The 14,818-nt window shown below is 37.4% G+C and overlaps 2 protein-coding genes across 2 annotated transcripts; both read left to right on the plus strand.

Moving 5' to 3' along the window:
• Positions 1 to 1,958: 1,958 nt before the first annotated feature.
• On the plus strand, positions 1,959 to 12,287 carry LOC140245242 (C4b-binding protein beta chain-like). Its single transcript, XM_072324827.1, has 5 exons — positions 1,959 to 2,151; positions 2,753 to 2,962; positions 8,170 to 8,385; positions 10,999 to 11,214; positions 12,184 to 12,287. Exons 1-5 carry the CDS (start codon positions 1,959 to 1,961, stop codon positions 12,285 to 12,287), a joined length of 939 nt encoding a protein of 312 aa, XP_072180928.1.
• Positions 12,288 to 13,893: 1,606 nt separating this feature from the next.
• Positions 13,894 to 14,502, plus strand: LOC140245428 (uncharacterized). Its single transcript, XM_072325008.1, has one exon. It carries the CDS (start codon positions 13,894 to 13,896, stop codon positions 14,500 to 14,502), a length of 609 nt encoding a protein of 202 aa, XP_072181109.1.
• The last annotated feature ends 316 nt before the right edge of the window (positions 14,503 to 14,818 follow it).

The raw sequence follows: 14,818 nt of genomic DNA on the forward strand, positions 1-14,818 counted from the left end.
ACAAAAGCAGACAGCTGCATTTGTACCAAGAAAGTGAAAAAGCAACCACATTTATGTATCCAATGTGAGGTTGTCTTCCCCAAGATAGTTACCCTCTAATGGTCAGCATACCAATGAAACTCCACCTTTTCAAAAGCCATTCTTAAGATTTATTTAATCATCGATTTCTTGACATTTAGATAATTTCATATGTGTTTTTAAGCGTCTTTCTTAACGAAAATCAAACTTAAACCAGCTGAGGTTTATTGTCACACTCTTAATTTTTGTTTCTGCAATATTTTGGGCCTACTAGGAGACATCATTGTATCTCTCGTATCGTGATATGTCCATAATGTGTAAGGTTCTATGAGACCTGTTGTCACAAGAGATTATTCTGTGTTTTTGATGCATGTGTCTTTCAATATGATACCTCCAGCAAAGTAACCTCTAAAATTAATGCAGAAAGAATTCAAGAATTGCAGGTGCAACTCTGATGAAAGTACAATCGCCGCCCATTTTTATGAAAACGATAGCATAGGTATAATGGATAGATTGAAATATTACCTCCCTTTTTCTGCTCTGATGACGCTTTATTCGAGTTTGGTATTACCGTACATAAATTATGGAATTCTTGCTTGGGGGAATACATATTCGACATTATAAACAAACTTTTTCTATGCAAAAGATGGCGCTCAGAATTGTTTTCAACCTTCATATTCGAGCACTGATAAGTTGTTTCCTGAACATAGAATCCTGAAAATAAAAGAGCTGTATTTATTTCAACTTCGTCAATTTATGTTAATTACAACTTCAACAACCTACCCAAAATATTTCACTCTTTATGTCACCGTAACAGCCACGTACATAACTATCACACCAGACGATCCGATGAATTTCATCTTCCCTTAGTGAGAACTGTACACACTCAAAATACAGTTGTTTATACTGGGCCCAGATTTTGGAATAGCTTAGGCAGTACTATTAAAGAATCTGTTAAGTTAATTACATTTGAGTAAAAAATTAAAAGATATTTGCTTTCCACATATTATACCAGTTAATTCCGTTTATGAAAAATCCCCATTGTTTCACTTGCCTTGAGATTGTGTAGGGTGCCCACAGAACTTTTCCATTCCTTTCCTTTTCTTTCTCCATTCTTCCCTGCTCCTCTGTCCTCGTTCTTCGTTGTCCAGTAACTGTGCGTGTGCATTCTTCTTCATTTCTGCTATTTCTGTGTTTTGTGTTGTTATTGTTGTTGTCGTCGTTATTGTTTTGTGTGGCCGCGCGTATATCTTCTCTTTTGGTCACATTATCCTGGCATGCACGGCCAAATATATTGTAAGTGCCATAAATTTGCTATGTTATATATTTTGATACATTTGCATTCTAAAGTCATAGTAAGTATTGTATTTAGAACCAGCATCATAATGGGCAAAATGTTCAATGGTATATAGATGAATTTGATATTACTATGTTTTATTGGTATAACAAATTTGTGCTGTCGTTAGTTTTGTTTCAGTGTTCAACGTCTTAGAATATTGGCTTTTCAGTGGAACACTGTTTTCCGTCGTTATGATTACCTACTACCTACTACTACCTATTACTATGACAAAGTGTGCATTGTTTCTTTTTTATGACATCATTCGTGCATATACTTTATAGTGTATTTAAAAAAAAAAAACTGTTCTTATAAGATGAATGGAAGACAAATCGACAACTTGTACCGCTTTGAATTATGCTTTCTTTTTCTTTTTTGATGATAGAAATAAACAAACTATATGAATTGAATTGAAAAAAAAAATAATTGAACAGACGTACACCATGTAAATGGGGGAGTGGTTCTTTCAATAAGATAAGTTTTATTCGTAAGTTATGTATTTTTCCTTGCAGAACCTGGGTATCTCGGATGCTACAACGGATCAACGACCAAACAAGTCTTTACTCTACTTCATAGAATCCTCAGACTTGACGTGAGGACCGACATGGAGTGCGCCTCAATATGTCGCGAACGAAGAAATATCGGTGATGTAGCTGTCATTCACCAAGGCGCGTGCCTATGCGTCCCGTCAGAGACAATTACTGACTTGTCCTCTTCTGAAACTAATTTTCATACGTGGTCATGTCCAAGCATGGCGGACCTCAGATTCGAGCGTGCTGTATATTATGCATTCAATGGTAAGAGCTGAATAAAAGTGATAACAAATGTTTTCTTTCTTTCTTATCGCATTTGTTGTCAATCGCATGTTCACCCGAGATATTCGCGTGATATACATCTGTAACTGTGTAGGTGTAAAACACGTATTTAGGGGAGTGGTGTATCCCCCTTTTCAGGACCTTCACAGCTCATAGCTTTCATGGTCACTTTGTAATACTTATAACAGGGCTCCACACTAACTGCTATTTTTGGTGGCCCAAAGGTAAACATCCGAAATTTTTGGTGGCCCGATCAGGCCACCAAATTCTTCATTTCTGATATTTTGGTGACCCTACGTGCGTTTTTGGTGGCCCCGGGCCACCAAAAACGTAGATTTACATCAAACAATTGTGTCATTCATTCACTTGTCTATCGCCCTTGTTTTTAACGATCTGTCGTCATTGCTTTGACCTGATAAGCTCATTTTCCCTGGGTTATGATGGCATAATTTCCAATAGAAACTTGCGAGATATAGCTAATCAAACAGATTCCGTGCGGACATAATGGAAGCGGGTTGACTAAAAGGATATTTTTGATCCTCATACCTTTTTTGCCTGTTCATGGCTGTCTTTATTCGTATAGTTTCATACGGATTTTGCGACCGACTTGACATTGTCCAGAACGGCGCATGGGATTCCAGCAGCACGTGGTTTGGTTCCCTGGTAACCCTCACCTGTGACCAAGGATTCGTCCTTATTGGCAACGCGACACTGCAGTGTGTGGGACTACCTGGACGGTCGACTTACTTCCCGACTTGGAATTCGTCGATCCCATCTTGCGAAGCGGTCAGGAGTAAGTTTTTTACTTTGTTTTGTTTCTTCAAACGAAGATGACCACTCTCCATTCGCTTTAGTAACTTTTCTTCTCCTTTAAGGACGTTCCTCAATTATGTTTGTGCGCATCCTAGCTGCGCAGGTTGGTCAGTGGTAGTTGAGCTGAGATACTAGTAGATCGAGCTATAGAGTGTAGTAGTCGTACGTATGGATACTCAACAGTTTCCCACCGCGGCCGCGCTGGGCGGCCTCGCTCGGCCCGCATGCTGACTGTACGCATTACGTACTACGCACAGTAAACTGTTCAGCGGTCCGAGCCGCATATAATATACATGGTCATGGTAGCACAGCACTGATCGACGGAATCGGAAAGCTTGGAAGTGGAACTGAGCTTTTTCCATTTTTATTCCGTAGATCTGTTTTGTGACATGCAGTTCATTATCTGTTCATCAACATGATCAAGTCGAGTACATAGTCGGGGACTACTAGTCTCCTAGACGAGGTGTTAAAAAATAGGTGTTAGATAAACAAACAAAAAAAAGAAACACATGGCACATTTTTCATCTTCAAGTTTAACAACTGAAACTATCTGAATATCTCTGTTATAATCTAAGTTAGATCTGAACTTTTCATTACTCTTATCATTCAGATATTAATTTTGATTACCAAATCTACTGTAACAAAAGAAGATTCAAAGAATCATGTGGGGGGGGGGGGTACTCAAGGTACATCGCCATGGTTTGCAACATACCAACCACTGCAAGAACCATAAAATGCAGTCTACAGTCAACGCTATTATATTAAGATCTTTTTTCCTCTGGATGACAGACTATTCTCAAAATTCCCATTTCCTTACTTTTCTTCTTCTTCCTCCTGTATCACTTTCTGCAGGGGTACAGCAAGTGGGAAAAACAAAACAAAACAAATTAACGTGTCAGTGTGGAGTTTTCCCCAATTGCATCCACATAATATCATCACGGGCTATGCAAGGGAAAAAAAAAAACACCGCACATGGACCTTCTTTCTTTTTAAATTTTTTTCCACCCTATCACTGCAGTTTTGACAATTTTGTTGCTGTTGTTGTTGTTGTTGTTGTTTTAATACATGGGGTTTTGAGTGTACAGTATGAGATTCATGAAACCATCCTATCAGGGTATCACTGCATTGGTTCCTGATCAGATTTGGGGGTCTTACAATGATTTCTGTCGCACGGAGGCGCTGCTAGCACAAAAACGAGCACATGACCCCCCCCCCCCCCCCCCATATTTACAATTATTCTGCATTAAAGGGATGGTACAGTGGAGATGAGAATTGGGCTTTTAACTTTTTGCGAGATACCAAGAAAACACTTATGATACAGAACAGACCATACCATTTTAAGAGGAATTCAAAGTTTATTTGATAAAAAGCGGGTTTGGAATGACTGAAACATCCAAAAACAAAGTAAAACAAAGCCATCGTAATAAAGTGTTTGCCCCACACTTTATTAGAATCGCTCTTTTTTTCTTTTTTTTTTTTGGATATCTCAACCATTTCAGAAGCAGTTTTCGTCAAATAAATTGAATTCCTTATAGAATTACGTGCTCTTTCATATTTCATAAGAGGTTTCTTATTATCTCACCAAAAAAAAAAAAAAAAAATGTTAGAAACCTGAAATTAGGTCTCAACCAAAAATATACCATTCCTTTTAAGGAGCCCTTCTTCTACAATCTGATCAAGTTTTATGAAAATGACATGGGCTTTGAATGTACAGCATGACATTCATGAACACCACCTAATCAGGGCACTCAGGATAGGTTTATTACCAGATTGTGGGGTCCGAAAATTATTTCTGTCATATGGGGGTGCTGCGGCCAGCACAAAAATGAGCACACGAATCCCCCATTTTTATTGTGTTTCTGCAATTAGCAAGCCTTCTTCTACAATTTTGTCAAGTTTTGTGAAAATGACATGAGTTTTGAATGTACAGCATGAGATTTTTGAACCCACCCGATCAGGGTTTCCCTGGATAGGTTTATGACCAATTCTCCGGGTCTTACAATGATTTCTGCCGCATGGGGGCGCTGCTAGCACAGAAACGAGCACACGAACCAGCCATTTTTTTTAATAACTTTTCTGCATTAAGTAGCCCTTCTTCTACAATTCGGTCAAGTTTCATAAAAACGACATGGATTTTGATTGTACAGCATAAGTTTTTTGAACCATTAGCCTACCCCAAACAGAAAATGTTCCTGACGAGGATTTCAGAAATTTCGGTGGTTTCTGCCGCGTGAGGGCGCCGCTTGCTTAAGAATGAGAGTGTAAACCCGAAATGAAAACTTTTTCCTCATTTTGAGTACCTTTCTGTGCAATTCTTGCAAATTTGGAGAAAATAAAGCGGATATTTTTCTTCCTATTTTTTATTAAGGAGATATCATATATGGTGCAACCAGTGCTAAGCATACAATCGTATTACAGAAGCTTCAAAACAGAGCATGACGAATAATATTTGCAATAAGTCCGTATAGACATATGTCAGTCAGAGAGCTGCATGCACGTCTAGGCTGGAAATCACTAGCAGCTCGGCGTTGTTGCCACTTGAACACCATGGTTTTTAAGGCATTACATGACTTTGCACCTCCGTATTTAAAAGATTAATTTCACTCAACCGGTAACTTAGCATTGCCAAAACCTAGGACAGAATATTGTAAAAGAACTTTTTATTATAGGGGTGCTGTGCAATATAACAATCTCCCTCCAAATTCAAAAGTTGTTTATAGTCCTGCTTCATTTTTAGTAACTTAATATCATTTGTTCCAGATTTTTTTATAATCCCTCCATAGTATAAGTTTATTTTCTTTGTAGCTCAGTCAATATACTTTTTTTTTCTCTTGTCAATGATATACTGTACATATTTTTGCAGTTTGAATCTTTTTATCCTGATATCAATATCAATTTCATGTTAGAACCCCATGAAAGAAAAGCTATGTCTTCGTAGACTGAGCTGAATGGGATATCCTACCGTATATATTCGTTGCTTATTTTTTTCTCTTGTTTTCTTCCCTTTTCAATTTTTGATGCATTCTATGTTTTAAGCATATATTCTTCTGTTGATCTTGCTATACTTTTACTGTACTCTTTTTTTTTTGCATGAATTTACGGTGAATAAATAAATCAAATCAAATCAAATCAAATTTTGATGGAATTATGGGGATTTGCCATTACAGATCTTGTTACCTATCATGACCTTGATCCTGCAACGCTATCATTTTTGTACTGGACGGCAGAATGCAATATGCGTCAAAGTCCCGTAGAAGAAAAACAAGTACACGACCCTGTGGTTTTATTTGCATATTTTAGTTTTGCATGGGTCAAAGTTACGTTATGTAAAATTTGAAGAAAATGACATGGGTTTCACTTTAACTGAGGAACGTCCCTAATTCCCTGTGTTTGTATTCCTGTGGTTCTTGAAGAAAGGTGGTACGGCTTAATGTAAGAGTGAATGGTTTGAGTCAAAAGAACACTCACCAGAACCTACTGGATAGAGTGTTCCTTAGAACTACAAAAGAAAGCTCTCCGTGTCATCTGTTATCCTTCCATACCCTGTCACTCAAATTTTTTATTTCCTTGTAATAAGCTGCTAAAAATTAAAGATTTGTATTTATTCAATTTGGGGCAGTTTATGTATACGTACAGCAACAACTCACTCCCGTCCATTTTCGATTCCATGTTTCAAAGAAATCAATCATTCCATGAGCATCCCATTCGACGTTCCAATGAATTTCATTTACCTCGTTTACGAACGATTCTTGCTAAGAACACACTTATTTATACCGGCCCAACTTATTGGAATTTTCTGAATAATGATATAAAAAATGCACCATCCATATATTCATTTAAAAGGAGATTAAAATATTTTTTTAATTGCAATTTTATGATCCCACAGAATTGAATCAGCCTGTTGGCTTATTTTAATTCTTGTTCGAAGAATTTTGAATATAAATAATATGCTGTCACGTATTTTCTCGTCCCTGTTGTCATGAGACACTTACAGATTAGATTTGACTTTATTTGTATCACTTCTGCATCTATTTCTCTCTATTTTTCTATATTTCCGTATCCCTTTCACGCATCCCATTATTTTTTTTTCGATATAATTCTGTCGAGAATCGCAGGATCTGTTTTGCCTTTCTGTCCGTTGTATTGTCTTCCTGTTATGTTGAGTCTTGTCTCGTTCTGTCTTGTATTTCAGTCCCCCTTTATAAGTTCTGTCGTCCCAGTGACGTTTAATGTTTATTCGCCTGTGGAGGTGTGTCTGTCTGTTACTCTGTCTTCTTAGTGGGCTTCCAGACTTTTTTCCTAACTTTATTCCCAACCTTTTTTCCCCTTATTGCATCATTTTCTATTGACATTCTGTACCTGAGGGGCCCACGTTCTACAAGCATTGTCTTTTTAGTGGGTTCCTCCATTTTTCGATGTTTTTCGTATTGTTATATCGTGTGTATCACTTCAGTCAATCAATTTTCATTACAACGTATCTGTTACCCCAAGGTTCCACAATTATGTTTTCGCAATTTACTTTGTTTTGATTATGCAACCTTTTTCTCTCTTACCAAAGAAAGTTAAATGTTATGTTCTTTTCAAAAATTAAATAAAGTTTGAATTGAATTAAATCAAAAAAAAAGCAGAGCACAAAGATTAAAGAGAGAGAGAGAGAGAGAGAGAGAGAGAGAGATTGATTGTGGATAAAAGAGAATCCTGTTGGTAATGAAGGCAATTCAAGAGACAACGTACTGTCTCCATCAACATTAATATCATACTGTGCTTCGTTTCACAAACCCTGCCTGTACGTCCGCTGTACATCAAATGACGATCGGTTAAGCACACTGTAGCAAGTAAACAAAAAAGAAGAGAAGACGATTAATGAAATTTAATTTAAATTTGCAAGGAAAAGAAAAGTCAATCTTTGGAGACCAGTTCCACCAGTGTATCAGTTTTTAAGTCAACATAGGATTTAATTGTTTCTTGCTCTCTCGAGTAACTGGAGATGTTATTTTCAAGACAGAGATTGAAAAATACAAGTGAGCTGGAAAAACAAGTAAATATAACAAAATAGACAAAAATCTTCCCAGACAAGAGTATACTCGTGAATAGTAAATACTGTGAATTTTCATTATTTCGAGTAATCAAAGTCTGTAATCGACACGATCTTTGATCGTTTATTCTTTGCTCCCAACTACACTGTAGCCCCTGAGATGTTTTGCCAGTATCCTGGTAACGTGTCTAACGGAGAATGGAACTCAACCAACACGTCACTGGGATCTTCAATAACTCTCACTTGCGATGACAATTACGTCATCAATGGCAGTGCCACTCTGCGGTGTATAAGATTTCCTGGCAACAATTCGCTTGACTGGAATGCATCGTTACCAACCTGTCTGAATTTAGAGAACATGTCTCAGGGTATGCCACTTGCTTCATACAGTGTACAAGAAAAACACTGTTGGCAATTTTCATCTCGCACTTTTCACATGCATGTAAAATATGAGCTATGCCGTTGTATGCTACTCAAGTGTATGTGAACTTGTGTTGTTCGTAATACCCTCAACATCATTCATAAAGCCAAATGATAGTTAAACACGTGCCATAGTTACTGGCCTGCTTCATAACAGTAAAAGTTTGTTTTTCTATTATTGTTCTTCAGATTACCTAACGCCCACAAAAAAAAAAACTTCCAAACCAAGACTCTGACAATTACATCTGCTGTCAATCATTGCTTAAGTATTAAAAATAATAAAATGCTATTAGAAATAAAAGAAGACAGTTGAGTGCGCTTTGCTTCATTAACAAAGCATAATGCATGTTGCCGTAGTGCTAATTTTGCAAGGAAACATGCATGTGTTTTTTTTTTCTCATAATATTTAAAAGCAAACACCGCCTCGTTCTAACTACTAAAACCGAGGTTCTTCTGAACCTATACCCTCCGACCTTGGTTATAATTTGTAATTGCGATAGTTCTTTTTTTTTTTTTCGAACCTTCGGAATAACGGACCTCCGGAATAACGCCACTAGAATGTTGTTATTGACGAACCTTATTTCATTTTGGAGTGACGAACATCTGAGTACACAAAATTTGTGTGTTCAAGAAAACGATCCTTCGGAATAAAGGACATTATCCCCAGCTGCATGCCTCCTGTGTTCTCCACTCTTTAAAAAAAAAAGGTAATGATAAAGTGACTTGTATTAGAGCCACGCATTTTGCTGTTTAAAGAAATCACAGGGACGTCAAACAAGAAAAATTTTACATCCCTATAAGCTGCCAAGTGTAGCCTTTAGAATTAAAATCATGTTTGTTTGGATTTTTTTTAAGATATACCGTTTCATTCTTTTCAGCTAACGAGTCAAACTGTGATCACCCTGGCAACGTCTCTCATGGAAAATGGAATTTGAACACCACACAGCTTGGATCCATAGGCACTCTTGTGTGTGATGATGGTTACATCATCAATGGTAGTGCAACGTTGGATTGTGTCAGGTCGACACACCAGCTAGTTTGGAACGCATCGACGCCATCTTGTCAACCAGTTGAACTTAAATATTTAACCTAGATACGCCTAAATTATATTTGACACGAAAGAAACTATTAGTGCGTACTATAATGATACACAGTGGGGTTTTTTTTTCTCTGTGTATATGAGTTTACTGTGAAATAATTGTTTGCCCGTAGGCCTCAGGGTTGATGATCTTATAATTATACTATGTAGCTTTTTGTGTCAGTTTGACTTTCTGTACGAGTCCATCATGTCCACTGAAGATATATTGGCTATGCTGAATTAATGTTAGTAAGCACAGAACAGATACTACATGAGAAAATGAGACTGTAGCTTCTCGCACTGTTTACATATTGTGAAATCATTTTGGACCACTTTGAATAGGCTTTATGTCTCGTGTAAAGGACTGTCAACAATGACGATGGGGTGTCTCGCCTCAGGGCATAAGTGGTGCAGCGGTTCATGAAATCAAAACTGAGATGTACGGAATGAGTCTTAAAGATTAAGATGGAACTAAAAAATGATCAGCCTTCCATCCATACTCTAGTCTACATTTATGTTAACTGAAAAAGAATGTTTTAATAATGCATTCTCTGATATCACATTCAAGAACATATTGAAAACGTTTAATGATCTGTCTTGCTATCAAACCGACATAAGGGCAAACACTGCGTAAGGTATGGTGGCCATACTGAAAGTCAAGATGGCAGCCAAAACTTATGAGGTTGGACAAAAGTTATGATTATTTTACATTAAATCTGTTGTATCACAGACATGGGTATTGCCACCATTTTCAGTGCATTTTCATGCTCAAAGACGATGTATAGGACAAAACCTTTTGAAAATTGGCGCCATTATCTAAAATAAATTCTCATTTTCTACCTAAACAGGTGAGGTAGAACAAAAGCACGGCAATTATTTAAATAAGATCTGCGGTACAAAGAAAATACGGACACTGCCAAGGTTTTTGATGATTTTTCATTGCTCAACAAGTCGAGATATAGGAATATATAGGAAAATTATTTATAAGTGGGGACCATTTCAAAATTCAATATGGCCAGCAAAGATGTGCTCGGCAAAAAAGGCATCACCTTACCTCTTAGTATACCGCTTAGTTTCGGTCTGTAGTATGAGATTTGGGCTTTTTTTTTATTATGTCTTTAATCAAATGCAGAAATCAAAACCACGTGCATTAATTGCAATACTTAATATGACAAAAAAACCACATACGTTTATTAATCTCATTATAACCGTTAATGTCTTATATATTATGTGCAGACTTTGACACGTTTTACTTTTTTTTTTGATTTTTTCCTTTTCCCTTTTTTTTTGACGATGAACTGCCTTCTTGTGATTACAATAAGAAAAAAAAAACTCACCCATATAATTATATATATATATATATATATATATATATATATATATATCATATCATATTTCATATCGCCATGCACTGTGCTCTTGTCCATACCGTAGGCTTACAGGTATGCCTAGAATGTTTGTTACTATCATTCTCCAGATCCAGGTAACTTGTCGAGATGTGGTCATCCTGGTAAAGTATCGCACGGAAAATGGAATTCAGACACCATGCGGGTTGGATCCATGGTCACCCTGGAGTGTGATGAAGGCTTCCGAGTCAGTGGTAGTGCGACATTGCTTTGTGTGACATCATCCGACGAAAATACATCAACATATTCGCCAGGCTGGAACGCATTCATTCCATCTTGCCAACCAATAGAAAGTAAGTCCTCAAAATGTATCATCATCAACAACAGATGAACTTATTTCGACTATTTTGCAGACTAAGTGAACAAATATGCTTAAACTGACACCTTTATCAGTTTATCCCCAACGGGCATCATATCAAAAATAATTATGTTCAGGATCCTGAGGGGTATACATAAGTGTTTATTCTCAAGTTAAGGTTTTCTTTGAAAGTTTATGTCAAGATTATTTTTTTCTTCTAGGCTTCAAAGCAGATGTTATTTATAAGACCTTTCTTGTAAAATTGATTTTGTACCTATTACTAGGCATTATGACATGCTTACTTCAGTTGACTTCACTGCTGCTGATGTAAGGAAAGGCATTTGACAAGGAAGAAGTTTGGGGAGTTGAAAAAGAAATATAAACATGCAGTGAAACGTGTTTTGATAAAAAGAGATCTGAGACTTGTTTAAATTAATGAGCAGAAGTCAACTTGGAATTGGAATTGAATATGAATGGATCTTTGAAAGAACGCAATCACAGCACGGATGTCTTCAACTCCTTAACGAAAAACTGTAATAGCGAAGATGAAAAAATGATGTGTGGAACAGTTGAAGCATTCATGCATTTACCCAAACATATACTTTGCCTCAATCCTCTTTGTTGCTTTTTCAACTCGGAAAAAAAACAACATCAAACGACTTTTTGTCTTTATAACTGCCCATTTCCTTGTTGTTATTTTCTCTGAATTACCAGCTCTTGGCATGATGATTTTCATCTATTTGTTTCTTTGTTTTTCTTGGAATGATGATCCAGACGTTGCACTTGCTCTATTATCGGCCAAATTCCTATAACATTTTTTTTTTATTGATTATTTGTTCGTGCGTAAACTAATGAAAGTTGGTGGCATCATCATCCTTGCCTTAGCCAAAATTATGCAGTTGTGATCATAACCACTTGAATATTGGTAAAAACATGTAAAACGCCCATTGTTTTCCCTAAACAGAATTTGAAAAGGCTCATATATTAGGGTTTGTTCAAAATCCCATTGGCATTCACGCTGCACACTGGCACTGGGTCCGACGGTCCCTGACCAGCAAATATCCTTAGTGGACCAGTACCCTTTTCAGGAATGGACCAGAAAAACATGAAAAATTGGGTACCTAAATGTACTGGTCCGTCCTGTCTGTCGGACCAGGAGAAAATGGGTTAGTGTAAAGCCCTGTCCAGGTTCTTTTCGTAATCTGAGACATAAAGGAATGTATCATTTTATGTCGAGTGTTATTCTGGAGATAGAAAAGGAATAAAAAAAAAGATATAAAAAGAAACTTTGTGTCCTTTCCTTCGGAAGAAAGACAAACACTTGGCCCTGTACTGGACAAATATTTTTCGCTTCTTTTTACCACATGATGCAGGGAACATTACTGTCCTGATTTGTTCTTTATTTGTTTTCTTACAAGCTTTTGGGCTTTTCGGTGATACAAAAGAACAAATCAAAACAATCTTTGTCTTTGTGTTGGTTAATGGAGCTCTGTGCGATATTTCAATTTGTCATTCTGTTGCAGCATCGTTCGGATGGTTTCGAAAAATAGCTATTACAAGTTCAATAGTTGTCGGATTAGTTCTCGTGATTTTGGGAACCTGCATCATCCAAAAGTTCACCACCAAACCTTTCACTTGTGATAAGGTAAGAAGTTACTACTGCGTTACACTAGCTGAGAGATATCTTTAATGAGAACAACAAAATAATTTCAATTACAATGTCCTCATCCATGAGCGGAAAATGTGTCTTTCAAAATGCATCTGTGGTCAATTGTCAGGGCCATTATAGAAATCAGATGCGTGATGTTCAAACTTTAAGAAGATATCATGTGAAGAAAAAATGATATGGGACTGTCATTCTAACAATCATTCCCTCGTGCAAATGGTCAGGCAGATAGAATACAAGAATCTTGTTAAAATGGTTTTGGACATAGAAAAGTGTTCGTATTCATAAGTTGTGTGGTTGTAAAGATAAAGTCTGATCAGTTTATGTAACAAAAACAAAATTTGCATAGTATATGTAATATTAAAGCAGAAGGGTGCAGATGTCCTATGATAAATATTGTCAATAGTGTCTCTTTGTACAAAGGTATTTGTAAGATCGCAAGTGTTGTTCTGTATTTTTAACAAACATGTCGGAAACAAAAACCAGTTGGAATCAAACCTGCCATATACCGCTTTCCTGGCACCGACACTCCCGCCATGGTATCACTTGTTGTCAGCAGTGACACAATGAACTTGGAAGCATGCTCAGTTGACAGTTATTGATAAAAATAAGACAAGTCACAGCACATGTTACCCCCTGCTTTAAAAATTTCTTAATTTCTTTCAGTAAGCCTTAATCGTCTTGGGCTATTCAACACAGCAATGTCGGAATTTCAGAGCGCGGGTATAGTTCCAAGTTAATCGTGTCACTACCGGCAACCAGGGACAGCCTGCCAGTAGTCTCGCTGCCCGGAAAGCAATAGATGACAGGTTCGATTCCAACTGGCTCCTTTTGCCAGCATTTGTTAAAAATGCAGATCGATCAGCAGTTCTGACTTTACAAAAACATTTGCACAGACGGAGACAACTTTATTCTTAAAAATAATACCACATAAGACAAACTTTGAAGTACAGTGTGTATTCTTCAATTCTCGGTTCGTCTCCGCAGAATCACACTCCTAGAACAAAAATGAGAAGCTCAGCAGACAAGAGCTCACTGCCTCTCCACGACATTAAGAGGCAAAAAGGTGAAGACGTTATTGATGCTCAAAAAGAGGCATACATGGACATGTCACGTACAGCACAGAAAGAAAAGACGGAGGACGTCACATTTGCGGAGTCCACGGATATTGATCAGGATGGTTATTTACTTTCCAGAGCTGCAGGAGACTGTTCTGGATCTAGAAATATTCTGTCACCAATTTACGATGACATTCCGACAACTTCCGACCAAACATTTACCTTTCTAGAACCACATTATGTTAATGAGGTATTGAATGTCGGTAAGACTGACACACACAAGCCCCTAGCGTTGAGTGCGAACGATCCGTTATATTCTGTATCCATTTACTCAAGCAAGCCAAATGAAAAGCCCGAGGTGGATGAAGATGGGTACCTTGTTCTTGAAGCAAATGCTGGTGAAATTATCGATGATCAGTTTGCTACCACAGACTGCTTGCCCGCTTCCCAAATACCTCTGTATGAAAATGAGATTTCTCCAGGAGCGGATATCCATAAAGTTAACGTTCACGCCAATCCACCAATGTACGAGAGCATTTCTAGTAACCCAGAACTTTGAAGAAGCTTGAAGCCATGACATCATAATAGGAGAGTTCGATCCTGACGAGATTCGATGACATGTTCGCGTTCTCGTTATTGAAGTAAATGATGTCGTCGAAGACCAGTTTCCAGCCAGGGCAAATTGCCCTTCACTGGAAAATATCAATGCCAACGAAAATTCTCCTGCAACTAATTTTCGTGGGTTTCCTTCCGCGATCAATACGTTTTAGAAAAACCTGAACACGCTTTCGTAGTTTCATTGGAATCCTACCTCTTTGTTCTCTGTATCCATTGATTATTGCAAACGGATCATGCTAAGGGTGGAATACTTAAAT

This window comes from Diadema setosum, chromosome 22 (assembly GCF_964275005.1).
Source record: "Diadema setosum chromosome 22, eeDiaSeto1, whole genome shotgun sequence".
NCBI lineage: Eukaryota > Metazoa > Echinodermata > Echinoidea > Diadematoida > Diadematidae > Diadema > Diadema setosum.

Excerpts from the sequence above, each read along its gene's own strand:
- LOC140245242 (XM_072324827.1), top strand. The coding sequence starts at position 1,959 with ATGGAGTGCGCCTCAATATGTCGCGAACGAAGAAATATCGGTGATGTA. Across the intron at positions 8,386-10,998 it reads TTTAGAGAACATGTCTCAGG|GTAACTTGTCGAGATGTGGT; the intron begins GTATGCCACTTG and ends CTCCAGATCCAG. Across the intron at positions 11,215-12,183 it reads ATCTTGCCAACCAATAGAAA|AATTTGAAAAGGCTCATATA; the intron begins GTAAGTCCTCAA and ends TTCCCTAAACAG.
- LOC140245428 (XM_072325008.1), top strand. The coding sequence starts at position 13,894 with ATGAGAAGCTCAGCAGACAAGAGCTCACTGCCTCTCCACGACATTAAG.